Source organism: Myotis brandtii, unplaced genomic scaffold (genome assembly GCF_000412655.1).
Source record: "Myotis brandtii unplaced genomic scaffold, ASM41265v1 scaffold1058, whole genome shotgun sequence".
In the NCBI taxonomy this organism is placed as follows: domain Eukaryota; kingdom Metazoa; phylum Chordata; class Mammalia; order Chiroptera; family Vespertilionidae; genus Myotis; species Myotis brandtii.
Genome location: NW_005353572.1, coordinates 90,767 through 117,448, shown reverse-complemented (window position 1 = coordinate 117,448; position 26,682 = coordinate 90,767). Strand labels below are relative to the sequence as shown.

Below are 26,682 nucleotides of genomic sequence, written 5' to 3'. Positions count from 1 at the left end.
AAAATATTTACATTTTATTATTTATTTATTTATTTATTTAAAAAAATATATTTTATTGATTTTTTACAGAGAGGAAGGGAGAAAGAGAGGGATAGAGAGGTAGAAACATCTATGAGAGAAACATCGATTCAGCTGCCTCCTGCACACTCCCCACTGGGGATGCGGCCGCAACCAAGGTACATGCCCTTGATGGGAATCGAACCCGGGACCCTCCAGTCCTCAGGCTGACGCTCTATCCACTGAGCCAAACCGATCAGGGCAAATATTTACATTTTAAATGGTAATCATGAAAGACCATGTTATGTGAATTTTTCCTTATCAAGTACTTACAAATCCTAAAGAACTGATGAGAGATAATATTTGTCCTGGGGTTCTTGAATAATCTTGCTTAGGTTTAGCCATTGATGGTGTTATAAGGATATCCATCATATTGATATCTATGGAAAGAAAAGTATATGAAATCTTTAAAAACTTTAATTGTCATTGACTACGTCTATAATCATCTGTCCTGAACTTTGCCCCTCTTTCCACATTAAATTATCTACCAATTGGCTTGTGCCAAACAAATATACACAGGAAAGCCAGATGCCATAGAGCAAACATAAAAACTAAGCAACTGATTGCAATCATTAGTCTGATAAAACAGTCTTGCTCTGGAATGACTAAAATTCAGTGTAATGACAAAAAGTCTTAGCTTTTCAGGGAGTACTCAGTCACTAAACAAGAGTGTTATCTAACTGGAAACAAAATAATTCTTGGTAAGTAAAATGTTAGAAAAGGTGGTGGTAAGCAAAACTAAGAAAGAAATCAAAAGATAGTAGGAATATAAATTAAATTTTAATATCAGAATCTATTTAAGGAATTAATACAAATTATGGGCCTTTCATGTTAATTAAAATATGCAAATATAGGTCAAGATAAAGTTAACACAGATCTTTATAGATTTCAGTGCATAACATTGTAAAATAAAATAATTCAACATCCACACATAATATATTATTTCTTGACTAAGGACCAGTGCATGAAATTCGTGCATGGGTAGGGTCCCTAGGCCTGGCCAGCGACCAGGGCCAATCTGTGGAGTGACCAGCAGGGCAATCAGGGGCCCCCACTGGCACCCATCTTGACTAGCCTGGGGCCTGTGGGCTCAGGGCAGATCCTGTGTTGAGCATCTGCCCCCTGGTGGTCAGTGCGCATCATAGTGACTGGTCATTCCACCATTTGGTCGATTTGCATAGTAGGCTTTTATTATATAAGATATGTCAAAAAATGGTAAGAGAAGTAAAGGATATAACTTTGCACATGATATAATACTTTTAAAAATAGACTGAAAATTTGAATGTAACAAATTCCATTTATATGTCATCTGTACACCAGTATATAAAAGGTTAATAAGTGTTGGTCCTTCCCTCTGACCAGTAGCTATGACGCGAAATGACCACCAGGGGGCAGACGCTCAATGCAGGAGCTGCCATGATGTGCACTGGCCGTTTAAAAATAAACGGCACCACAAATCTGGCGCCGACAAAACAACATTCGGCTTCCCCTAAGTGGGATACAGGCCCCACCACCACCCCGGAGCGACACCTCACCAAATTGCAGCCAACAATGCCAAGACCCCATAGCACGAAATGCGGCCCACAGCCCAGCCCAGCCCAGAAACAGTAGCTGTGGGTGCGGGGTAATGACGTCACATAGCAACGCCCGGCTTCCTCTCCCTAGCAATTAACCTCCTTGAAGTGTCTTCAGCCCAGGAAGCCAACTTGCTTTACAGCCGGGTGCAAACATTTCACAGTTCAACCAAATGTCTGTGAAGCATTTTCCTGTGCCTCATCTTATTTGATCCTCACAGAAGTCCTGGGGAAGATAGATAGGAGACTTGGTGGAATCCTATTTTCTTTTCATTAGCAAGACAATGGCAATTTAGAAAGTTTAGAAAGTTGACCTGACTGAAAAGAAGTAAGAAATGGTGGAACTTGAAAATGACTTCAGGTTTTCTCACTGCGCAGAATATAGTCAAACACTGCTACAGTTAAATATTTTACCCTTTATTCTCCCTGCATGATCTACAATAATAATATGCTTCGTGTTGATATTTACTGCCGTGTTGCTGACAATTACCTGAAAGTGAAGTTGGGGTGCTAAAGTTTAGCTAAATAAGAAAGCAGGTCTATTAAGCAAGTTTATCTATATACATAAAAGGCTGTTGACTCGTGCATGCATGATACATATAAACCTCTCACTGGTACCAATCACATGCGTGTGTTTCAATCTGTCATTATTGATCGTGAATTTGGTTGACACTTCTATTATAGAGAAAGGGCGAATAGCGATATTAAAATATTTCCTCTAATTAATTTCCTTAGTATATGTATATTTGTTAATCCTCACCCAAGGATATTTTTCTATTGATTTTTAGAGAGAGTGAAAGGGAGGGGAATAACAGGGAGAGAGAAACATTTAATGCTCTCTGCAACTGAGGTACATGCCCTTAACTGGAATTGAACCCGGGACCCTTCACTCCAGGATCTGATGCTCTAGCCACTGAGCAAAACTGGCTAGGGCCATTTACACCTCATATTGATAAAGCAATAAGTTCTTTTTTTTGCTAGTTTAATAGTGTAAACTTATTCATTTATTATTTTTAACATGTGTGTGTGAATTGCATTTTCATTTTCTTTACCCTTTGTTTAATAAGATCTTATTGTTGGTCAAATATATTTGAATAAGTTTTTTAGCTATTAACTGTTCACCGTGTTATAGTTATTTTAGGAATTTACTAATGTTTAATTGGTCACAACCAGTTTCAGTAGGGGTAAAAAGTAAAAAAACTCCCAGAAATTGTGAGTTCCTCTTTGAAGATCTAAAGATCTTCAAGGACCTTTGAGGATTTAAAAATAATTATTTCGCCCTGACCGGTTTTGCTCAGTGGATAGAGCGTCGGCCTGCGGACTCAAGGGTCCCAGGTTCGATTCTGGTCGAGGGCATGTGCCTTGGCTGCAGGCGCATCCCCAGTGGGGGGCGTGCAGGAGGCAGCTGATCGATGTTTCTCTCTCATCGATGTTTCTGACTTTCTGTCCCTCTCCCTTCCTCTCTGTGAAGGATCAATAAAATATATTTTATATAAAAAATAATTATTTCTATTTTTCATGTTTAATTGAAAGAAAGGAACCATTATACCTTTCCAGTCTATTTCAGAACAAATAATTATCAAAAAACAGCATAAGTTAATGAAATGTGGTGTCTAAAATTTGTTGGATTTTCTTTTTAATCCTCACCTGAGGATATGTGTTTTTAAAAAAATATATTTGTATTTATTTCAGAGAGGAAGAGAGAAGGAGAGATAGAAACATCAATGATGAGAGAGAATCATTGATATGCTGCCTCCTGTACACCCCCAACTGGGGATCGAGCCTGCAACCCGAGTATGTGCCCTTGACTGGAATCAAACCCGGGACCCTTCAGTTTGCAGGCCGATGCTCTATCCACTGAACCAAACTAGCTAGGGCAAGGATATGTTTTTTATTCATTTTAGAGAGAGGGAAGGAGAGGGAAGGAGGGAGAGAGAGAAAGAGAAAGAGGAAGAGAGAAAGGAGTATCAATAGGTGGCCTCCTGTAGGGGTCCTAACCGGGGATCAAACCCGAACCTAGGTATATGTCCTGACTGGGAATTGAACCCGCAACATTTTGGTATATGGGACGATGCTCCAACCAACTGAGCTACCTGGCCAGATTTTAAAACAGGTACTTACCTCCCATTTTTCTTACCTCTATTCAAAGTAACTTTGGAAAGGCCAAAATCAGTTAATTTAATATGACCTTCATTAGAAATAAGCATATTGTCTGGTTTCAAATCCCTGCACATATAGAAAATAAATAGGATATGATTAAAAGAGAGCTAGTATTGATGTTAGAGTTTTCTTGAGGGGAAAAAAAGTTACAGAAGTCTCAAACCCTATTTATTTTCTTTAAAATAAGGCACTCATTGGTGGCTTTGAAACTACAGAAAAGTCTAAAAGCAAACAACCTTTTGTATATATGAATCTACAACAAAGAAAATTAATTTAATGGTTATCTTTTGCATCATTCATTAGATAGCTCATTAAATGAAATCAATGTCATTGGATAAAATAAATCTCAAGCTAGGTCAAAATCCTGTTTACTTCTTTCAAGGAGGTTAAGATCAAGCTTTCATAGAGCAGAGCCACTAAACTCGAATTTCTTTGCACACCATAAATCAGCTGGAATTATAAAATATGGTAATTTTGTATGGTGGTAAAGGATTGAAAAAAAACACGCTTCAATATTGATTACAATAAAGTGGTACACTCATGGTCAAAGCAACATATTAAAAACACAAGGAGACGAAGGAAGAACTGATGGAACCCGTTAATTTACACACGGGTAAATTTATGATTTACAGTCATAGACTTCAGATAACCTGGATATATGGGCAAATGATTATGCAAATATTTAAAACATAATTTGATTATTTGTGTTTTTAAGTAATAGTCCAGAGAAAAGTCAGTTTTTACCTGTGAATGATTCCATGTCTATGAAGGTAATCTAGAGCCAGTGCCACTTCAGAAATATATTTCACAGCCATCTTTTCATCAAAATAACCATATATATGTAGGAGAGATTTGACATCTCCACCAATAAGATATTCCATTAGCTATCAGAAAGGAACATAAATGTTGGAAAATAAAATCAATATGATTACATTAAAATTTATATTATCTGAGCATCACAGCTACATATTTTTAGCATGGTTCTCTATGAAGCACATTTTCTCGGTACCACTCAGTCTGCATTAATACCAGGTTTGGGCATGTTACCATATAGCTGTTGTTTTTTTCAATATTTTTTTTATTGATTTCAGAGAGGAAGGAAGAGGGAGAGATAGAAACATCAATGATGAGAGACAATCATTGATTGGCTGCCTCCTGCATGCCCCCAACTGGGGATTAAGCCTACAACCTGGGCATGTGTCCTTGACGGAAATCGAACCTGGGACCCTTCAGTCCAAAGGCCGACGCTCTATCCACTGAGCCAAACTGGCTAGGGCTACCATATAGTTGTTGTTTTTTGAATCTTTATTGTCTTAGAATTAACAAAGTACAATAACAAAGGATCATAACTGGTTAGCAAATGGTCTCTCTTCTCCCTTTTTCCTTGACTTTGTACTTATTCCAACCTTAATAAGCCTTCCATGTGTCGTATATATCCCACCTCCATGACATTGATCTTTGGCCTTCCACTCTCCTCATCCCTCATAAAGTTGCCTTCTGACTACTCTTAATTATATACATTTATATACTCCTTAATTATTTCCTGTGTGTTACACTTGTCTTCCTTCTTCATTGTAAATTCCTTAGGAATCTTATTTGCAACTTTTGTACATTTGTACAAAAAGTTTGGTTGATTCAGTCAATATTCTGGTGAGCAAGGTAACCATATAGTTTTTTAAAAAGTTTGCCAAATTCACTTTTTTCCTCTCCACATATATGACTATAAAACAAATAATATTTATGTGAACCTTTAAGATAATTACATTTCAAAATAACAATTATTAACGTTAACACACATAAAAGCAGGTTTTTTTCAGATAAAAGAGTTTAATTGAAAAAACTATATGGCAGCATTAGCAAATATTAATGTATAATTTTAAATCTTTGCTAAATAATCAAGAATAAGTTGAAGATATGATGAACCATAACTACTAAATTCATCATGTATCTGCTAACAAGCATGTTCTCAGCCGAGCTGGCCTGGCTCAGTGGTTGAGCATCGACCTATGAACCAGGAGGTCACAGTTTGATTCCTGGTCAGGGCACATGCCTGGGTTGCAGGCTACAACCCCAGTGTGGGACGTGCAGGAGGCAGCCTATCAATGAGTCTCTCATCATTGATGTTTCTATCTTTCTCCCTCTCTTTTCCTCTCTGAAATCAATAAAAATATATATTTTTAAAAAAGGATGTTCTCACATAACTATGGCATAATATAATTCTGAGAACTTAACACACTAATATAATGCTATTATCTAACATATTGTCTATATTCACATTTCTCTGATTTCAATATTGTCCTTGAGAGCATTTCTCCCCATCCCTCATGCCTAAGCCAGAATCATGAATGGGATTTAGTTGTCATGTCTTTTTTAGTATTCTTTAATCTGAAACAGTTATTAGCTTTTTAGAGGGGATAGTGGGAAGCAGTCTTTTATGACATCTTATTATTTTTTCACTATTCAATTCAAGTTATGCATTTTGGGCAGGAATACTACATTAGCAATATTGAGTCCTTCTCCGTGACTCCAACCAGGTGAGACACTCAACTAACATCAGTGTGTTCTTTTACTGGTGATGTTAACTTTGATCACTTAAAATTGTGACTTCCAGATTTCTTCACTGAAGAAGTACGTTTTTCCCCCCTTTGCAATTAATAATTAATCTGGGGGAGATACTTTGAAACTACTTAAATAACCTGTTTCTCAACAAACTTTCATTCAGTGATTTTAGCATTATGCAACTACAGATGACTTCATTATTGCTGTGTGTGGTTGCAAAGTTCTATTATTTCTTGTATACATACTGGTTATTATTTCAAAATTTTCTATAATATTAAGCTATAAAATACTGCCTACTAAGAACTTAATAAAACAAGGTCATTTCTTTCCTCCTTAGGTTAGTAGTTTCCCTGGTACATAGAAGTTAGTCAATATTTATTGATGAAATTAATCATTAAAAACATTTATTAAGCACAGAATGTGTGCTATATGCCCTACTAGTACTGGAAATATATTCTCATCAACAGTGATTACCAATCCTTTTTATCTTTGTTAATCTAAGAAAGAAAAGACAGACCAGTTTAAATGTTTACTTTATTTATTTTCAGGGAGATATAGTATCTTTACATATTATTTTTGGCATTTTATATTTCTTCTATGAACCACTTCTATTCTTTGCCCACTTTCTACTGGGGTACTTATCCTTTTTTTATTGCTTTGTAAAATCTCTTTATTAAAAAAATATTTTTTATTGATTTCAGAGTGGAAGGGAGAGGGAGAGAGAGATAGAAACATCAATGATGAGAGAGAATCATTGATCGGCTGACTCCTGCATGCCCCCACTGGGAATAAAGCCTGCAACCTGGGCATATGCTCTGACTGGGAATTGAACCATGACCTCCTGGTTCATAGGTTGATGCTCAACCACTGAGCTATACCAGCTTGGCAAATCTCTTTACATAGTAGTAAAATTAGCCCTTTTTTCTTCTGGACAATAACTATTTTATCCAAACATGTCCTTTGACCATGTATATGGTATTTTGTGTCACATGTTTTTAAAATTTAAGCAAGTTTTATGTTGTACTTAGTAAATCTTGTGCCATTCTATGATTATAAAAATACTGATATCAATTTTCTTCTAGTACTTTTATGGATTCCCGCTTTTCAGTAGATATCTACACTAATAAAAGAGAAACATGGTAATTGGCGTACGACCGCTACCCTTTTCATTGGCTAATCAGTGAGTATATGCAAATTAACTGTCAGCCAAGATGGCGGCCGGCAGCCAGGCACTGAAGCGAGCACGAGGCTTGCTTGCTGCAGACTCCAACGTTCCCCGCCTAACTTGCCAGCCTCTCAGTTGCAACTCTAAGCAACTATATACTATGTTGCAAATAAGAAGCTAAACAAAACCCCAGAAAAGGGCTTCCATTCAGCCGGGCTCGGACCGCAACATTGTATCTATGTTTTCAGCAGCAAGGCCTCAGAGCTAAAGCTGGCCCAGAAAAAAAAAAAAAAAAGAGAAGAAAACAAGGAGCGGTTGGAAGCTTTAGTCACTCGCCAGCCGGAAAACAGCCCTCAGCCCCTCACCCAGACTGGCCAGGCACCCCAGTGGGGACCCCCACCCTGATCCAGGACACCCTTCAGGGCAAACCAGCCAGCCCCTACCCATGCACCAGGCCTCTATCCTATATAGTAAAAGGGTAATATGCCTCCCAGCACCGGGATCAGCGGAGCAGCAAGGCTCCCAGCACCGGGATCAGCATGACAGGGGGCAGCGCCCAAACCCCCTGATCGCCCTGTGGCTCTGTGAGTGACAGGGGGCGGGGCCACAACCTCCCTATCCGCCCTACTCTGTTCGTGACAGGGGAAGGCACCCCAACCCCCTGATCAGCCCTCCTCTGTGCCTGATAGGGGGGAGCTCCCCAATCCCCTGATTGCCCTGCGCCTCTGCGTTTGACAGGGTGCAGCACACCAACCCCCTGATCGGCCCTGCTCTGTGGGTGATAGAGGGTGGCGCCCCAACCCCCCTCCACGGGCCTTGCTCTGTGTGTGACAGGGTAGAGCCATAACCTCTCCATCGGCCCTGCCCCAACCCCCTGATCGGCCCTGCTCTGTGGGTGATAGAGGGTGGCGCCCCAACCCCCCTCCACGGGCCTTGCTCTGTGTGTGACAGGGTAGAGCCATAACCTCTCCATCGGCCCTGCCCCAACCCCCTGATCGGCCCTGCTCTGTGGGTGATAGAGGGTGGCGCCCCAACCCCCCTCCACGGGCCTTGCTCTGTGTGTGACAGGGTAGAGCCATAACCTCTCCATCGGCCCTGCCCCAACCCCCTGATCGGCCCTGCTCTGTGGGTGATAGAGGGTGGCGCCCCAACCCCCCTCCACGGGCCTTGCTCTGTGTGTGACAGGGTAGAGCCATAACCTCTCCATCGGCCCTGCCCCAACCCCCTGATCGGCCCTGCTCTGTGGGTGATAGAGGGTAGGGATTGGGCCTGCCCTCTGCCACCCGGGAGCAGGCCTAAGCCAGCAGATCGTTATCTCCCGAGGGGTCCCAGACTGCGAGAGGGCACAGGCCGGGCTGGGGGACACCCCTCCCCCCGCCCCCGGAGTGCACAAATTTTTGTGCACCGGGCCTCTAGTCTCTGATATAAAAGGCAAACATATGCACCTAGCTCTACATCATACCCTCACAGAGTATTATTATTTCAAGTCAGCATGAAAGGGTTGTTCCACAATGAGAGACATTTTTTTCAGTAAATAACTTGGTAGAGAACCCAATAGTTGGAGATGGGAGAAGTTAGAGAACTGATGTTTCACTGTAAGTGCAAGAGCTGGAATTTAAACCGAGGTACTCTGAGCCCAGAGACCTTAGCCTTAAGTCACTGTGATTGCTGATTGAAGACAAAAAAGTAAAACTGTTTACTCACCAAGTAGACATTGTTTGCTGACTGCAGTGAATAGTACAAGTGGACAATGAAAGGACTTTTGCTTAGGGCCAGTGCATCCCTCTCAGCTTGTACCTGATCAGTCATATTTTTGTTGATCATGTCTGCTTTTTTGACAACCTATAGTAGATAACATGACAATAGACATTCATTTTTAATTACAAATTGTTCTCAGGGTTGAAATTACCACCATGAAACAACCAGAGAGAGAAAACGCATAGATGTCATTTGGACCTTGGATTGCCACCAGGAAAATGCCAGAAAAACAGCTAATATGGGGGGAAAAAACAAAAGCAGAACTTTTCCAACAGAGAATTGCTTATCTTGATATCTAGTGTCAAAAGTATCACATCCCTTTTAAGAAGGAAAAAGAGTAAACAAATGGTCTTTGACTGCCCTGCATTTTAGGAGGGAAAAGAGTTTCTGTTCAGCTCTTCTTTTTTCTTTTAATCCTAACTGGAGGATATTTTTTTCCCCATAAATTTTTAGAGACAGTAGAAGGGAGGGAGAGAGGGGAGAAAACATCAATGTGTCTTACATCCATTGGTTGCCTCCTGCATCATTGCATGTGCCCAACTGGACCGGGGACAGAACCTGCAACCCAGGTATGTGCCCTTGACCAGGAATTGAACCTTTGGTGTGTGGCTGACGCTCTAACCACGGAGTCACACTGGCGAGGGCATGTTCTGCTCTTTTCTTTTTTTTGATCGCAAAAAATATCTATATTTTTATATCTGGGGAAGGGAGGAGAAAAGAAAGCAGCCTCTACTCAGTGGCAGCTTCTTGTTCCATAGGGTTAAGGAAGACTTTGAGGAAATAAAAGTTGTTTGGAAAAATCCAGGTGTAGTTGCTTTATATGCTGTGATGGGTAGAAGGGATGAAGTGAAGTGTGAAGGCCCCTCACACTGTCCATCTTGCCTCAGACCATGTCCTGGAACCCTGGGGCAGAGAAGGCGCCACTTTCATTCTGCTTCTTGGAATTGTTGACGGCCACGGCCACGTAGTGATAGAGAACGAGAACGACAAGCAGGAAGAGCGACATGCCCAGCATGTTGGCGAAGAAGTAATCACCCTGACCCGCTGCGCTGGGCTCCGACAGGGTCTGTGCACTAGCTCAAGGTAGGTCTGCTCTTCTTATAACAAAATCACAAGGTAGTAATGTTCCTAATAGCTCCCAGATAACCAGGAACTTAGGCACAGAGAAATAGTAACTTACCTTATTACAGGGTGTCCCCCCCTCCCCCACAAAAATGTATACACACTTTAACAGCTAAGAGCTCGATTTTGAAAATAAAATGTATCTTAATAAACACTGCCTTTATAATTATTCAAAAGTATGTGTATATATTTTTTACTTTCTGATTCTTTGATGGATGGAAATAGAATCACAAAGAGAAAGAATGTAGGAAGTTTGCCTAGAAAATAAAATCTTAATAATGGTTACAACTAATGAAACTTAGTCTCAAATGCTGCCTTACCAAAAAACAACAACAAACACTACTTTTTTCAAGTATCAAGGTAACTAGTAGAGAGACAAAACTATAATCTACGTTAAATGCAGAGCGCTAACTAAATAGTAACATTGAGATCAAGTTTCAGGACTATCTCAAGGAAAAGAAGATGAGGTATTTAATAAAATCATGAGTACACTGTCAATTCCAACCTTAGATCCTTACTATAAGAAAACTATGGGAAACTGACAAAGCCAGTTTGTAACCTATCTATCATTCCATTAGATTGGAAATTCCATGAATGCAGGTTTGTTTTGATCACCATTGTAGCCCAGATCTTACAAATGAAGAGATGCTCAATAAATACTGAAAAATGAATTGGCTTCATTGGTTTTCATTTCAACAACGGATAATGATTGTTTAGAAAGTACAGTAGAAGGAAAAGCAAAGCATCTTGGGAACATAGGAAGCAAGGAAGAGTTCATTTTAATGGGATGGATCTGAAAGGTCAGGGAAGGTTTGAAGGGGAGGCTAAGATAAACCTTAATACATAAATAACGTAGGTGGCGAAGAGCAGAGAAGGGTAGAAGAAGAGCACTTACGGAGGGACCAGAATAAAGATAAGCTCAGAAGGAAGACAAAATGCAAAATTCAGGGACTAGTCAATTGTCTGCAGTGGCTAGAACACAGGATATGAGGAAGATACAGGTGGAAGTTTAGAGCCAGAATGAAGCAGAAATGTTTTTTCTTTTCTTTCTTTCTTTTTTAAAATGAATGCTTTTCTAAGGGGTGCGGATTTTAGCTTGTATGCCACGGCCTAAGGAACAGATGAAAAAAAAAGTTATTCCAGTTAGCGGGCTATTCTAGTAGACTAGGTATGGAAATGAAGGCCTGTTGAAACTCAAAAAATATCATGTCAAGTGAACAGAAACCAAAGACCGTATATTGTATGATCCTACTTATATGCAATGTCTAGAAAAGACAAACCTATAAGATAGAAAGTAGATTGTTGGTTACCTGGGAGGAGGGTAAAAGGTGGAGGCACTGCAGATGGGCCGGAGAGAGCTTTTTGGGGTGATAGAAATGTTCTAAAATTGCATTGCGGTGATGGTTACCCAATCTTTAATTTACTTAAAAGCCAAATTCTACTTTAAGAAGGAAGGAATAAAGAAAGAGAATGAATTAAAGGAGGAAGACAGAATGAAGGGCAGACTTGGGAATTGGAATGGAAGGGGTAATAAGAATGTTAGACAAAAATTGACAAGACTTCTTGAGAAGACAGGATACACAGTTGAAATATAGGAAAGTTAAATGGCACAAGGTTATGACAGGGATAATGGTGGTGGTTGGTATTAAATGGAGAGGGAATACAGGAGGTTCAGAGTTCAGGCAGTTAGTGGAGAGGAGTGGTCAAGGTTAGGCAAGTACAACAGGGAGATGCCTGATAGACATTTATATAGCAATGTCCAACAGAAAGTTGAAACTTTTCCTGCTGGTCAGACGGCTCTCCCCTTCCCTTTATCATGGACACTGACTGCTGAAATGTGAGTCATCTGAAACTATGAGACTGGACAAGCAAGAATGACCGGAACAACTTCAAACACATTGAAAGCTCTTGAATGCTTTTGGAAGGCTATATACCGCTGCAAGGATAAAAGGCTGATTTAGGACATATTTCAGTTTAGTCTTTAAATAAAAATACATTCTAGACTTAAAATGGAAGGTTTAATGTTAAAAAATGAGGTTGTTTAATGATATCTTCTCGCTATATAGCAGGTCAAACATTAATCTATATCAAACGGATAGAATCAAAACATAATTTGGAAAATAACTTTCACATTTAAAGTTTCAAACTTAATCCTTGTAAAGGCCAAATCAGTAGAAAGCAGTGGTTCTCAACCTTCTTAATGCCGCGACCCTTTAATACAGTTCCTCATGTTGTGGTGACCCCCAACCATAAAATTATTTTCATTGCTACTTCATAACTATAATTTTGCTACTGTTATGAATCGTAATGTAAATATCTGATATGCAGGATGTATTTTCATTGTTACAAATTGAACATAATTAAAGCATAGTGATTAATCACAAAAACAATATGTAATTATATATGTGTTTTCCGATGGTCTTAGGCGACCCCTGTGAAAGGGTCGTTCGACCCCCAAATGGGGTCGCGACCCACAGGTTGAGAACCGCTGGTATAAAGGATTCAGAAGTTCTGGTGTCTCCCAAGCAATCGCGGCGAGAAGGGAAGGGTGGGGCAGAGTTGAGACAACCAACTTGCCCTGGGCTGATGTCACCCTGGTGAGAAGTCAGCCGCCGCGGTCCGTGCAGGCGCCAGCAAACCGGGCCACCCAATCTAGTTGCTGCAGCGCCCCCGGGGCCTGCCTCATCCAGGGGGCAGAAATAAGGGCTTCTTACCTTGACTGCATACAACTTGCCGCCTTTCTGTCCCAGATACACCTTCCCAAAGGCGCCCCGGCTAATGGGCTTCACTATGGTGAACTCCTCGATGGAGGGAGGTCTTGGCACCGAGATACTATTCACGCATTTCCCTGTGGCTGCACCTCCTCCGCTCTTCTCGCTCCCGGCGGTGGGCTCCATTGCGGGCCAGCCCAGACTGAAGCCTGCAGCCGCCGCCAGAGCCCCGGTCCCAGCCGCCGCTCCCGCCAACTGGGTTCAAAGTAAGGCCCCGCCCACGCCGCCCGCATCCGTGACGTCACCACGCCGCAGCGCTCGCCAGGTCCAGCCCTGCGCAGCCCCATCTCAGTCATTTCCCCTTTGTAGACGCCGCAGGATCCAATGGGCGTGAGGGCGGGGACGCTGGGAATTTCTCCAACCAACCACACGCGACTCCGGGGCAGTGGCCACGGCCCACTTTATTTGTAATGAGAGGGGGTGGGGAGGCGGTGCTGCAAACACGAAAAGGGACAGCGGGTCCCTGAAGCGGAATCGCGGGGTTTGAAGAGTTAACTCTCGACCTTCAGAGGAGGCTGTTGGGATCCCGACTTCCTGCATTTTAAAAAAAACTCCTTCGCAACCTTCCCCGGTTCCTCCTGCTCCCCCCTGAAATGTAAACCGGTTGGGTTTGTTCTGGAAAATGGTGGCTAGTGAAATCGTAGACGTCGAGAAACTGGAAGAGCAGGAATCGGGTGGTGTAATCTGACATTTTAACCGGATGTAACGTGCCTGATTGAAACAGATTAGGATCAAGAGTCAGAATTTTCTACTTATTGTGAAGACATAAAAAAAAACTTGTAACAGAGACGCCCTCCACGGCTTCACCCGTGGGCGTGGCCAGTTCCAGGAATCGGGCCCTGAGCCCTTGGGGACCTGGGCATCTTCAGACGGCAGGTTCTGGGGCGACTGGCATCCCTGCACTTGGGCTTGGATTTCCCTGTGGTCAGAGAGGGGGGCGGGGTCTGCATCAGGTGGTCCCCTCATCTGGGCCGGGGCTTCTCAGATGGAGCTTGACCACACCACCTGCCCTCAGAGCCTACCTGTGCCCCGAGGAGGCCTGGCACAGGGGGTCACTCATTGATCATGGATTGCACAGCATCTGTTACCTCTTGGAAAGAAAAACAAAAAACAACAACAAAAAAACTTGTAACAAAAGACCTTACAGCTCATTCTGTTCCAGTCGGGACACAATGCATTGCATAAGAAAGCTGCAGAAAGGTTTAACGGGGTGCATGCCGGTCCCTCAGAAACAGGAAAATACAGCCAAAGAAGCTTTCGGGGTTAGCCAATGTACTATTCCACATGATCATCAACTGCTTTCGGGGGCCAGCAGCACCGGCAGAGACGCCACTGGGAGGCGGAGGGCTGCCACAGGCCTGGCGGGGGCGGTGCTCCCCTGCCCCGGAAGTACTGTTGCGTTAGAGCTTTGCTTCCGGGGCAGGTGATCGGTGCCGCAGCTGTAGGGAGGGGAGGCCATTTTCCGTTCTTTGGGAGAGTGCGGGTAAGGGGAGGGTGAAAAAGGGCTGCGCCCCTTCCTTGCGTGGACGGACGGGCGGTTTCAGCCGGCTGCTGAGGTCGCTGAGGGCCCGAAGGCGATGTTTTCCCTGTCGAGCACGGTGCAGCCCCAGGTGAGTCCCGGCATCCAGCCCATCCCCCAGCCCCCCTCCGCCCGCGTCTGTTTGCCATTTGCTTTTCTTAGACGCAGTTTCTCCTACCTAAGGGATCGTTGGAGGGAAGCGATTAGACCAACATGAGTTCTGGGGGCGAGAATGGATGAGGGGCATCGCTCAGAGTAAAGGGCTGACGGTGAAGCAGGGCCGTGACATAAGCGTGATGGGGATCTTGGCTTGTCGAGTTGACTGCGTGGAGTTTTTGTTGGGGAATCCATCAGGCATTGTTTAGTGCCGGACATTCGGGGGTAGAGGTTGGGTGGGGGGACCTCCTTGCCATCGACGCCATAGGGGGAGGACAGGAGACCTCCTTGCCATCGATGTGAAGGAAGCAAGTAAATAGTTGCTTCCCATTTTCCTGCCTCCGATCCCCTATTCTCTTTCCCTTTAAATGGAATTGCCCCGAAACGTGCTGTAATAATTTGGATAATCTGCCACGAAAGCTCTTTCTTTCTTTTTTATTGGACCAGAAATGTCAGATATTTTCAAGTTATTGACTGCCTGCAGTTAACGTTTTGATTCAGCTTCTTACCCATCTTTTCTTAAAGCAAAAGATGGGGCAGAGAAAAATGATTCCAAGAGTTTTCAATTATCTCCTCGTAAGCACTAAACACTTGTCACAAAGTTTTGTTCTGGGTTCATTTAAAAATCTCTTTTGATGGTAACATTTTCCCCTTGGCTTGTTGTTGGCCATGTTTCTTCACATGTTTTTCACATGGTCTTTTCTCTGTGTCATATTGAAAGTTTTTTTCCTTCAGAGTTCTTAAAGTTTTGCAAATGGGTTTTGAAAACATTCAGATGTTTAAGTATTTTTTTTGAATGCTCTTTAGTTTCTTGGTTTAAACGTAATTATGCCCTGTGTTGTGTCATCCAGTGAACTGAAAGGTTATGGTTTGGTTCCTGGTCAGGGCACATACCCGAGTTGCTGGTCGATCCCGCTTGGAGTGTGTACCACTACAATCACGTTTCTATCTCACATGATGTTTTTCTTTCTCTATCTCTATCTCTCTCTCCCTCCTCCCTCCTCCCTCCTCCCTCCTCCTCTCCCTCTCCCTTCTTCTCTCTCAAAAATCAATAAAAAATATTTAAAAAGACAGAAAAACATAATTGTGTAACTCAAACACCCTTGGGTTTTTTGTTGTTTGTTTTGCTGGATAATAGAAAATAGAAGTGATTATTTACTGGGTGTCAGTAATGTGCCAGGTAAAGAAAGCAAATGTGGAATCTTGATGCTGATGTGAAGTAAAAGATGAGTAGAAGTCAGTCAAGTGAAGAATGAATGGAGCCCTGGCTGGTTCGTTCAGTTGGTTGAGCATGCACCCAGGGGTGGTCTCAGGTTTGATTCCTGGTCAGGACATATGCCTGGGTTTCCCGCTTGATCTCCAGTAGGGGGAGTACAGGAGGCAGCAGATAGGTGTTTCACTCTCTCTAGCCCTCTCCCTTCCTCTCACTCTAAAATCAATAAAAACATATATCTATATATATATTTAAAAAAAAATGAATGGTATCTCAAAAGGATGGAAGGACATCTGGAGGTCCCAATATGGGAAAGAGCTTAGCAGACTGAAGAAACAAAAATAAGAACAGTGTGGCTAGAGTGTGGTGATTAAGAGGCACAATGACAGAAATGAGGTTGGGGAGAAGCCTTGAAACAGACCATATAGGGAGTTATAATAAGGGACTTTAGATTTCATTTGTGTTGAAAACCATTGAATGCTTTTAAGCAGGGAGTAACATGATCAGATTTACATTTTTTGTAGATCACTCAGGCATATTGTTCTTTGGTTGAGCCCTCACTTGCCCGCCCTCCCCCCTCCATCCCCCAGCTGGCAGATAGGTACCATATTTGAGTCTCCATCAGTCTGGATAACACTATTTACCCAGCCCCACCCAACTTTCAGGCCCACCCACAACCCTTTGGTGCTCGGGCTGGCACTCTAACCATGGGAGTCACATCAGCCAGGGCTATTCCCCTAGTTTTAAAAGAACTTACTGTTTCACTCTGGCTCTAAAAATAATACAGCTCATTGCCAAAAATGCTGAAAAGAAAGATATAAATAATGAAATCAAGATGACCTGTAATCTATTCAAAGAGATCACTTTTTAAAATAAATTCTTCTATATTTTTTTATCTCTACACAAATATATTTTCGCATAGTTAAGAACAGATTTATAGCTAGTTTTACAGCCTGTTTCAATTAACATAAATTTATTTTTGTATCAATAACTGAAATGAAAAGTCTTTACTTGGAACCTGGATTCAGATGGTCTGTGTTAGAATTCTTGCTCCAGTACTTACTAGCTGTGTGACTTTGAACATGCCACTGAACCTATCTAAATTCTTGCTGTTTTAATTAAATAGGAAGTGTAATAGTAACAAATTTATGGATGTTAAATGAAGATTAAATGATAATATAAGTAAAGCACATAGTACAAAACCTGGCATAGGAAGAACCTATTTAATTCATTTACTCAACAAATATTTATCTATCATCTACTTTGCATTGTTGCTGCACTGAGCTGTGGTATTGAATAACATAAAAATAAAATATGTAAGTTATGAATAAAATAAAGAAAAACAAAATGTAATTTATGAAACATTTTATATTATATAAATAAAATAGAGAAAAATAAGGTAATATAAGGAAAAAAATCCCTTGCCACATGGAATTTATATTTTAGTGTGGTATAATAAAGAATAAGGATTTCGTTTGTGTTCCCCATATTTAGCAGAGTTTCTAAATCCCTTGGAATTCCTTTCTTTTTTTTCTTCTTGAATTTTTACTTATTGATTTTAGAGAGAGAAACATCGATTTTGTTATACCACTTATTTATGCATTCACTTGTTGATTCTTTTATGTGCCCTGTATGACCTTGGATTGAATCCACAATCTTGGTGTATCTGGATGATGGCTAACCAACTGAGCTACCTAGCCAGGGCAAAAAAATCTTTGGAATTTTGTGAGCTATAGGAGTGTAATTTTTTATAAGAAGTCCTGTTGGATCACTCCTGGATTTATGCTAATAAGGTGATATATGCTAATAAAGTGAATAAGGTGATTTCTGTTAGTAAAGTGACTTCAGATTTTCTGAAGCCTCTTTAACCAATAAATAGCTTATGTGCTAGATAGCATCAGGGCTGGGCTGGTCATCAGTAAGACCTAGTGATTAGAAAGTGGGAACTCGCAAGCATAGCCTCCTAGCTTCTGGTTTGGCCTGGAGTTTGAGCTCTGAAAACTTTACAGTGAAATTCAATGCAGAGATTCACAGTGCAGGAGAGTGGTACACTCAGGATCCGTTGATGAACTTTTGAGTTAAGAACTCAAGAGTGTATAAGGGCAAGCTATGTTACTAACTGACAAGAGGGAATAAATAATGTGCAGACCTTGAAGTGAGAACCTGCCAGGTGTGTTTCGGGAACAGCAAGGAGCCCAGTGGGGCTGGAGCAGAGAGAATGAAGGGGGGTGGGGGGAACATAGTGAATAAATTCAGAGAGGTAGTAAAGACCCAAGGAGAGCTGTGTGTATCATAGTATTTATGACTTTGGCTTTTATCTTAGTGAGAAGAGAAGCCATTGGAGGGTTTTGAGCAGGTGTGATGGATCTGACTTTAGTTTTGCTAGAGCACAGACAGGGAGAGCAGTTAGGAGGTTATTATAAAAATCTACATATACGTGATGGTGACTTAGAACAGGATGGTGTAGGGGAGAAGTTGAGAAGTATCAAATTTTGGATATATTTTGTGGTGGTACATGCTAAATATCAACTTAAATCATTTTCTAGGTTACAGTTCCTTTGAGTCATCTCATCAATGCCTTCCATTCTCCAAAAAGCACATCATCTTCTGTCAGTGCATCAGTTTCTCAAAACCAGCATCGAGATGTGATTCCTGAACATGAGGCTCCCAGCAATGAGGTAATGGTTTTTACCCTGGTTGTGTGAGAAAGCATTTTGATTTAGTACATTGTAAACATGTTTGAAGCATTTTTTTATGTTTAGACATTTGTAAGGTGATTTTTGTCATCAGCTTAATCTTTAATCTCCTTTGTGATTAAAGATGTCTAATCCTAGCTTTATTGTACAGTTAGAAAAGTTACTTTATTTCATTTTTATAAAAATTTTATATGGAAGTAAACTTGGTATTCACTTCTAGGTTACTACTTGTGTGATACTATGCAGATTTTATTTTGTGTTGTTCCAGTAGTAGCAGTGAACCCATAGTTAACTGACCATATTTACCTGCCAAGTCTCACGGAGGATAGAATAGTGTAATTGAACAACTAAAATGTAGGTACCTGCAAGTGAAATGTATAAGCTATGAAACTGTACTTCCAGTATTTTAGAGAATTATAAAATCAATGTTGCCTAGGATATAGGAAATTCCTACCCTGGGAACCCTTGGGTTTATAAAGCTCATTAATAAGAGAGGTGCTTATTATAGTTCAGAATACATTTTTTAAATAGAAAACATTATAATCTTTAGGTAAGTTTTAAAAGCCTCTTTAACCAATAAATAGATTACGTACTTAGTTCTGATATAAGGGCCTACGGCAAAGGACAGTCGAGGAAGAGTTGAAGGAAGTTGTTAGGTCAGTCTTAAGATAAAATTTTAATTAGTTGAAACTTTGTTTGCATCATCTTTCTGCTTTCCTTTTATACTGTTTGCCCAATTCCTATTGCCTCTTTCTGTAGGCATTCCATTGTTTTTCTACATCCTGACACCCTTCTTCTAAATTACAGGCAAAGAGAGCTTTCCTAAGGAAAAATACTATGTGTTTTAAATATGCTACATGGAGTAAAATTATATTCATTTTAGAAATTTTGGAAAATATGTATATGGGAGAAATGAAATTCACCTATGAACCTATTATTCCTCAGATATAATGCCAATATTTTGTGTTTATATTTCATGCCTCTTTTTTTCCTGTTTTTTTTGGTGCCCTTGACCGGAATCGAACCTGGGACCCTTGAGTCCATACGCCGACGCTCTATCCACTTAGCCAAACTGGTTAGGGCTCTTTTTTCCCCTGTTATCTATATATATATATAAAAGCCTAAGGAATCAAATGACCGGTCGACTGGTTGCTATGATGCCCACTGACCACCAGGGGACAGACGCTCAATGCACAGGATCGGGCTCCCTCCTGTCTGGATCAGGCCTGCAGGGATGGGCTCCCTCCTGTCTGGATTGGGTCGAAACCAGCTATCTGACATCCCCCAAGGGGTCCCAGATTACAAGAGGGTGCAGGCCAGGCCGAGGGACCTCACTGGTGCACGAATCTGTGCATCAGGTCTCTAGCACTTTTATATTTTACTAGTGGCTCAGTGCACAAATTCGTTGCACATTGAAAGGAAATTGATTAGAAGGTGGCCGACAGGGCAGAACTGGCGAGATGGGCTGGACACGCCCTGGAACCAACCTCCCGCAGTCCCTTCCTGGCTGGCTCCGAAGGGCGTCCTGGAATGTGAGAGTTGCTATAGCTGGGCATCTCCTGCATTGAACATCTGCCCTCTGATGGTCATTGCACTTCATACTTACCGGCCAAGTTGGCCGGTCGCTTAGCCTTTTATAAATATAGATAATTGAATAACATTGCAGTGCTGATTTGGATTCTGCTTTCTTCATTTAATAGTCCTATGAACTTGTTATGTCATACATTTACCAATTTTTTAATGTCTTCAAAGTCTTCATCGTATGATGTCCTGTTGTTGGATATTGTTTCTAAATTTTTGTTGCTATAAACAACACCATTTTACTATCCAGGTTGCTAAATCTTTGACTCATTAAGTGAAATTGCTAGGTCAGTAATGAAGGTACATTTTTGGGGGCTTGAAAGGTAACTAAATTCTAAAAGCCAATGTTGAAGTTAAGACTAATGGTCTCAAATGTAGAATTGGTATTCTTAACCTTTGATGATACCTTCATTAGTTCTATTGTTTTGTCTTTAATGAGTGCTTGTTATTGCTTCACAGACCAATTCTTTTTTAAAAAATATATTTTATTGATTTTTTTACAGAGAGGAAGATAGAGGGATAGTTAGAGACATCGATGAGAGAGAAACATCAATCAGCTGCCTCCTGCACACCCCCTACTGGGGATGTGCCCATAACCAAGGTACATGCCCCTGACCGGAATCGAACCTGGGACCCTTCAGTCTGCAGGCCGACGCTCTATCCACTGAGCCAAACCAGTTAGGGCTCTCTCACCATTTTTAGAAGTCATCTCTTTAGTAGCAGTTAACATGTTGCATGAAAATTGCCATGTTTATATGTACTCTGTTTCTCTTATGTTCCTAAGACTTGATGACACTCTGAGTAAGGGGAATAATTTTCTGTCTTCATTAAGAGTCTTTGTTTTCCTTTTGAAGTCTATGCATTATAAACAGACTTTTGGGCTTCCCATTTTACAAGATAACTTTTGAAAAGTAGCTCTTGCCCTAGCTAGTTTGGCTCAGTGGATAGAGTGTCGGCCTGTGGACTAAAGGGTCCTGGGTTCAATTCCCGTCAAGGGCACATGCCTGGATTTTGGGCTCAGTCCCCAGTAGGGGGCGTGCAGGAGGCAGCCAATCAATGATTCTCTCTCATCATTGATGTTTCTCTCTCTCTTTCCCTCTCTCTTCCTCTCTGAAATCAATAAAAATATATTAAAAAAAAAAAGCTCTTGAATACTGTAGTCTTTTGTTTCCATTATGATAATGTGCTTTATATTGTACTAAAGGCCCGGTGCACGAAATTCGTGCATGGGGGTAGGGGCGTGTCTCTCAGCCCAGCCTGCACCCTCTCCAATCCGGGACCCCTGCCTGCCTGATCACCCCTAACTGCTCTCCCCTGCTGGCCTGATCCCCCTAACTGCTCTCCCTTGCCGGCCTGATCCCCCTAACTGCTCTCCCTTGCCGGCCTGATCCCCCTAACTGCTCTCCCTTGCCGGCCTGATCCCACTAACTGCTCTCCCCCACCACCTCTGCCTCGGCCTCTGCCACTGTGGCTTTGTTCAGAAAGATGTCCGGAAGATGTCTAGTCTAATTAGCATATTACCCTTTTATTAGTATAGATTGTTGAAGGATTGTTGAAAACATAAAACCTCTGTGAAGAAAGTGTCTCTTTTTCCCTTTTGCAAAAGAGACATTCTCAAAATGCCAAGACCCTTAATTAACCCTCAAGAATATTTTCTCCATTGATTAATTTTTTTTAGAGAGAGAGTGGAAAAGAGGGAAGGAGGGGGAGTGAGAGAGAAAAACATTGATGTGAAAGAGGGACATCAATTAGTTTCTTTCCACACTCACTGATAGACCGGGGAAGGGATTGAACCTGCAACCCAGGTATATGCCCTCGACTGGGAATTGAACCTGTGATCCTCCAGTGTGTAGGCTGACACTCTAACCACTGAACTACACAGGCCGGGGCTGAAGAACATTTTGTCTCCTGACATGTTAGTCATCCCCTTGGAGACTTTTGCCACACTATTCACATTGGCAGAGGGCCAGCATGACGTCTTTGGAGACATTTTCTTACTTCAAGGAACCTGTGACCTTTTTACCTGGAAACAGAGTGAGTTCCCTGGACATAATGAGTCCTTCTGAGCCAACAGAATCAGAAATGCCCTCCCCTGTGCTCTAAAATGCCATCTCCCTCCTAACCATGGTGGGTCACAAGCACTCATGTTGTCCTTATTGTCACTAGTGACATTTAATTCCAAACAGGAGACCTTTGGGCCAACAAAGCTGCCCAGGCTTAACTGTGAGACTGTCATGGAGGAAAAGGCTCAGGAGAAAAGCAGTCTGTTGGAGAACGGGACAGTCCACCAGGGAGATGTCTCATGTGGTTCCAGTGGGTCCGCGTGGCAGTACAGTTAGAGTAGGGAGAGCTACTCCTCTAGCCTTTCAGAACAGTACCCGTGCCAAGGACATGTTTGACCATTCCACCCTTGTGCAAGCTTGGCAAGGAAAAGACTGAATCAGAGGAGTCCCTCTCTGATCTGGCAGTTTCTGCCTCTCCGTGAAGCTTGATCTTGGGCCCTTATTTCTGGATGAGGTGCTGAATGTTTGGGATAAAAATAAGTAATGAATTTTTCAGCAATTCCTTTGAGGTAAAAGTCCCCCCCCCCCCACCCCCCACCAAAACAAAAAACAAAACCAAAAAAATCCACAACAAAAAGCCAACAACCGCAAAACATATACCACAAAACAATGAACCACAGTGAAAGAGGTGAAAGAGAAGAGCTTCACCGGCTCTATTTGTGGTGGTTTTCTAAAATAATGTTCTTACAAAGTTTTGTGTTGTTTTTTTTTTTAATCTCTTATGCCCTCTTTGTAGAAACAGTTTTAAAAATCAAACCAAACAAAAACCCCCCCAAAAAAACTTGTCCTAGGAAAAAGAGGGAGTCAGAAGCCATTTTCACAAGCATGGATGATGTTCAGCTCACGCTTTGTTTGTAGACATAAGAAATCTGGCTGGGCCAAGATGGGCACTACCTATGAAGGGCTGCACAAGTAACACTGAGGAATTTTATACTCCTCATTTTCTGAGAAAGAGGAAATAAACATTTAACACCTAAGCCTTTTTCTAGATTCTTTTCTATATAATATTGTTCAGATTCACCATATCAGATTCTTCATTGTTAAGACTTTTTTCTAAGTTATTTTTAAAGTTAAAATATATTTCATGTTCCTTTGACTATTTTTACAGTCTGCATTTTATAGATACTACATCAAATGCTATTTGACTTGTTTTTATTGCAGTCCATTGTAAGCTGTATATGTGTATATTTAGAAAAGTGTATTCCTATTTGGCTTTGTTTTATCTTTTCTTCATCTGTTAAACTTTTCACAGCAACCAACAATGGATTGTAAAGTATAAAGGCACAGGTTACTCATAATGTTTCTGCAGAGGCTATGGGCTGTACCATGTAAAATGTACTTTGGAAATATAATTATTTTAGCATAGTACATACTTGCATTACATACCACATAATAAAGAGTAAATGTGAAAATGAAAAAAAAATTACGTCATGATGCCTTTATCTTACTATGTGTGGGATAAGATAGGTAGATGAGCACAGCATGATCTCTTTTGATCTGTACTATCTCATGAAATAGGCAGGACATATTTCATAGTCATTTTATTAACAAGGAAATGGATTCTAAGAATATGAATGACTTCTTACAAAGCTAATAAGTGATAAACTCCTGGACATCAATCTAAAGCTATATTATAAAAAGTTGACACTTGTTCTGTTTATTTTTGCTCTCTTACTTGAAGTTCTAACTGTCTGGGGCTTGTAATTGTTGTCTTTAGTGTCTCTCAGTCAACTCACATGGGCAAAAAAATAACTCCTATCTATTTGTTACGTTAGAATTATTTTAGGTAGGTATATTGCATAGTTTTCACATATTTTTTACATTGTTTAGTTTTCCTCATTAGAAGATAGATATGGGTAACTACAGAACCTGTCAGTTCAAAGAAGGATCTCAGCAATAAGGCCAGAGGAGTGAGATATCCTGTGGTAGCAGAGCATACACTTTATTTATCAAACTAGAGGCCTGGTGCACTGATTCATACATCGGTGAGGCCCCTCAGCCTGGCCTGTGCCCTCTTGCAATCCGGGACCCCTTGGGGGATGTCGGATAGCCAGTTTCGGCCCAGTCCCTACAGGCCCAATCCAGACAGGAGGGTGTCTGATCTTGTGTGTTGAGCATCTGTCCCCTGGTGGTCAGTGTGCATCATAGCGACTAGTCGTTTGGTCGATTGGTCGCTTAGGCTTTTATATATATAGAATATAGATGGGCTTTTGTTTATGGGCATTAGAGATTGGAGAGTGCTTTAAAGCCCTAAAGACTAGTGATGATACCATTGAGAAGATAATTTTTTTCAACTTCTGTCAAAACTCACATGACTGACCTTAAGAAAACAAGAACTATGAAAATATTTTCACCAATTTATATATTAGAAAGAAAAAGGAAACCAGTATATTTTTTAGATTTTTAAAAACCCATATTGCTTCAACTGAGTACTCTATAAATTAAATATCTTGATAGCATTAATGTTTACTTCGTTGACTTAATGTTTTACAGCCTGTGCTTAACTTAAGGGACCTTGGATTATCTGAATTAAAAATTGGACAGATTGATCAATTGGTAGACAGTCTACTTCCTGGAATTTGTAAAGGCAAAAACATTTCTTCCCATTGGCATACATCTCATGTCTCTGCACAGTCCTTCTTTGAAAATAAATATGGTAAGTTAATATATTTTTTGTTTTAATTAATTTTAGTACTATTAATAATTATAGTAGTGATTATCACAATCACTGTGTACCAGATTCTTTGCTACTTGTTTTATTCCTTTCTTCCTTCCTCCCTTCTTTCCTTTCTTTTTCCTTTCCTTCCCAACTTTTTATATTGGAATTATTTTATTTTGTAATTTTTTAAAATATTTTTATTGATTTCAGAGAGGAAAGGAGAGGTAGAGTGAGTTAGAAACATCAGTGATGAGAGAGAATCATTGATCGACTGCCTCCTGCATGCCCCGCACTGGAGATCAAGCTCTAAACCTGAGCATGTGCCCTGACCAGGAATCGAACCTTGATGCTCAATCCATCTGGCCTATTTTATATTATTTTTAAAAGATATTTTTATTGATTTTAGAGAGAGAGAGAGAGAGAGAGAGAGAAACATTGATGTGAGAATGAAACATTGATTGGCTACCTCCTACACGCCCTGGCCGCCCCCCCATCGGGGATCAAGCCCACAACCCAGGCTTGTGCCCTGATCAGGAATCAAATCAGTGACCTTTTGGTACACAGGATGACATCCAGTCAACTGAGTCATACTGGCCAGGGCTATATTGGAATAATTTTAGATTTACAGAGAAGTTGTAAAGGTAGTACAAAGTTCTATACTACAGACTTCTATTATTATAGACTTAATTTAGATTTTTACCAAGTAAAAGTTTAATTTTGCAAATCACTAGTTTTTCCACTAGGATTCATTTTTCTGTTCCAGGATCTAATTATACTACATATATTGCATTCCATGTAACATACTACTAATCTCAGAATATATTAAAGAAACTGTCACGGTCCCTTTTTTTTTTATAGAATGTCTACATATTTTCTTGAGTCTTGTAACAATCTGGAATTATAATTGGGTATTTTGTTGGAAGAGATGTCAGCTTTATGAATTCTTTTTGGATGATGCTTAAATAAGGAATGTTAGAAGCTTGTCAAAATACTTATTCTATATTGATAAAATAACAGATTTAAAAATATATATATATATATATTTTTTTATTGATTCCAGAGAGAGTAAGGGAGAGGGAGAGAGAGATAAAAACATCAATGATGAGAGAGAATCATTGATTGGTTGCCTCCTACATGCCCCCCTACTGGGGATCGAGCCTGGACATATGCCCTGACTTGGAATCGAACCATGACCTCCTGGTTCATAGGTCCTCACTCAATCAATGAGCTACACTAGCCAGGCAAGAACAGATTTTTAAAATCAGTACAAGCACCCCGACTGGAGATCGAAACCTCATTCTAGGTATGTGCCCTGACTGGGAATTGAATCTGCAACCTCTATGTTCATGACAGTGTTATCAATAGCTAAGACCTAGAAACAGCCCAAATGCCCATCAGTAGATGAGTGGATAAGAGTGCTGTGGTGCATTTACACAATGAAATACCACTTGGCTATAAAAAAGAAAGAACTCTTATCCTTCGCAGTAGCATGGATGGACCTGGAGATTTTTATTTATTTATTTACTGATTGATTGATTTAGAATCACAGACTTTATTTTTTTCTTTAAAAAAACTTTTTTTAATTGATTAAGGTATTACATATGTGTCCCCCATGGCCCCCCCCCAACC

At 40.9% G+C, this 26,682-nt stretch overlaps 2 protein-coding genes and 1 pseudogene across 5 annotated transcripts in view; 2 read left to right on the top strand and 1 right to left on the bottom strand.

Moving 5' to 3' along the window:
• The window catches only part of MASTL (microtubule associated serine/threonine kinase-like), a 41,128-nt gene extending 27,770 nt beyond the window's left edge, over positions 1–13,358 (bottom strand). The window contains exons 1-5 of one of the 4 annotated variants that reach the window (XM_005856962.2): positions 13,110–13,358; positions 9,220–9,357; positions 4,536–4,675; positions 3,769–3,857; positions 331–437 (exon numbers count right to left, since the gene is read on the bottom strand). In XM_005856962.2, coding sequence (XP_005857024.1) covers positions 331–437; positions 3,769–3,857; positions 4,536–4,675; positions 9,220–9,357; positions 13,110–13,292 — 657 coding nt within the window. In that variant the 5' untranslated portion in view covers positions 13,293–13,358. The remainder of the gene's footprint in view (positions 1–330; positions 438–3,768; positions 3,858–4,535; positions 4,676–9,219; positions 9,358–13,109) is intronic. The other 3 variants (XM_005856963.2, XM_014540605.1, XM_014540609.1) reach the window with 3 other exon arrangements.
• Positions 13,359–14,631: 1,273 nt separating this feature from the next.
• Positions 14,632–26,682, top strand: part of YME1L1 (YME1-like 1 ATPase) — a 56,504-nt gene continuing 44,453 nt past the window's right edge. The window contains exons 1-3 of the mRNA XM_005856959.2: positions 14,632–14,776; positions 18,601–18,732; positions 24,888–25,050. Of these exons, the coding sequence (XP_005857021.1) occupies positions 14,744–14,776; positions 18,601–18,732; positions 24,888–25,050 (328 nt within the window). The 5' untranslated portion in view covers positions 14,632–14,743. The remainder of the gene's footprint in view (positions 14,777–18,600; positions 18,733–24,887; positions 25,051–26,682) is intronic.
• LOC102255524 lies at positions 20,626–22,910 on the top strand (annotated as a pseudogene).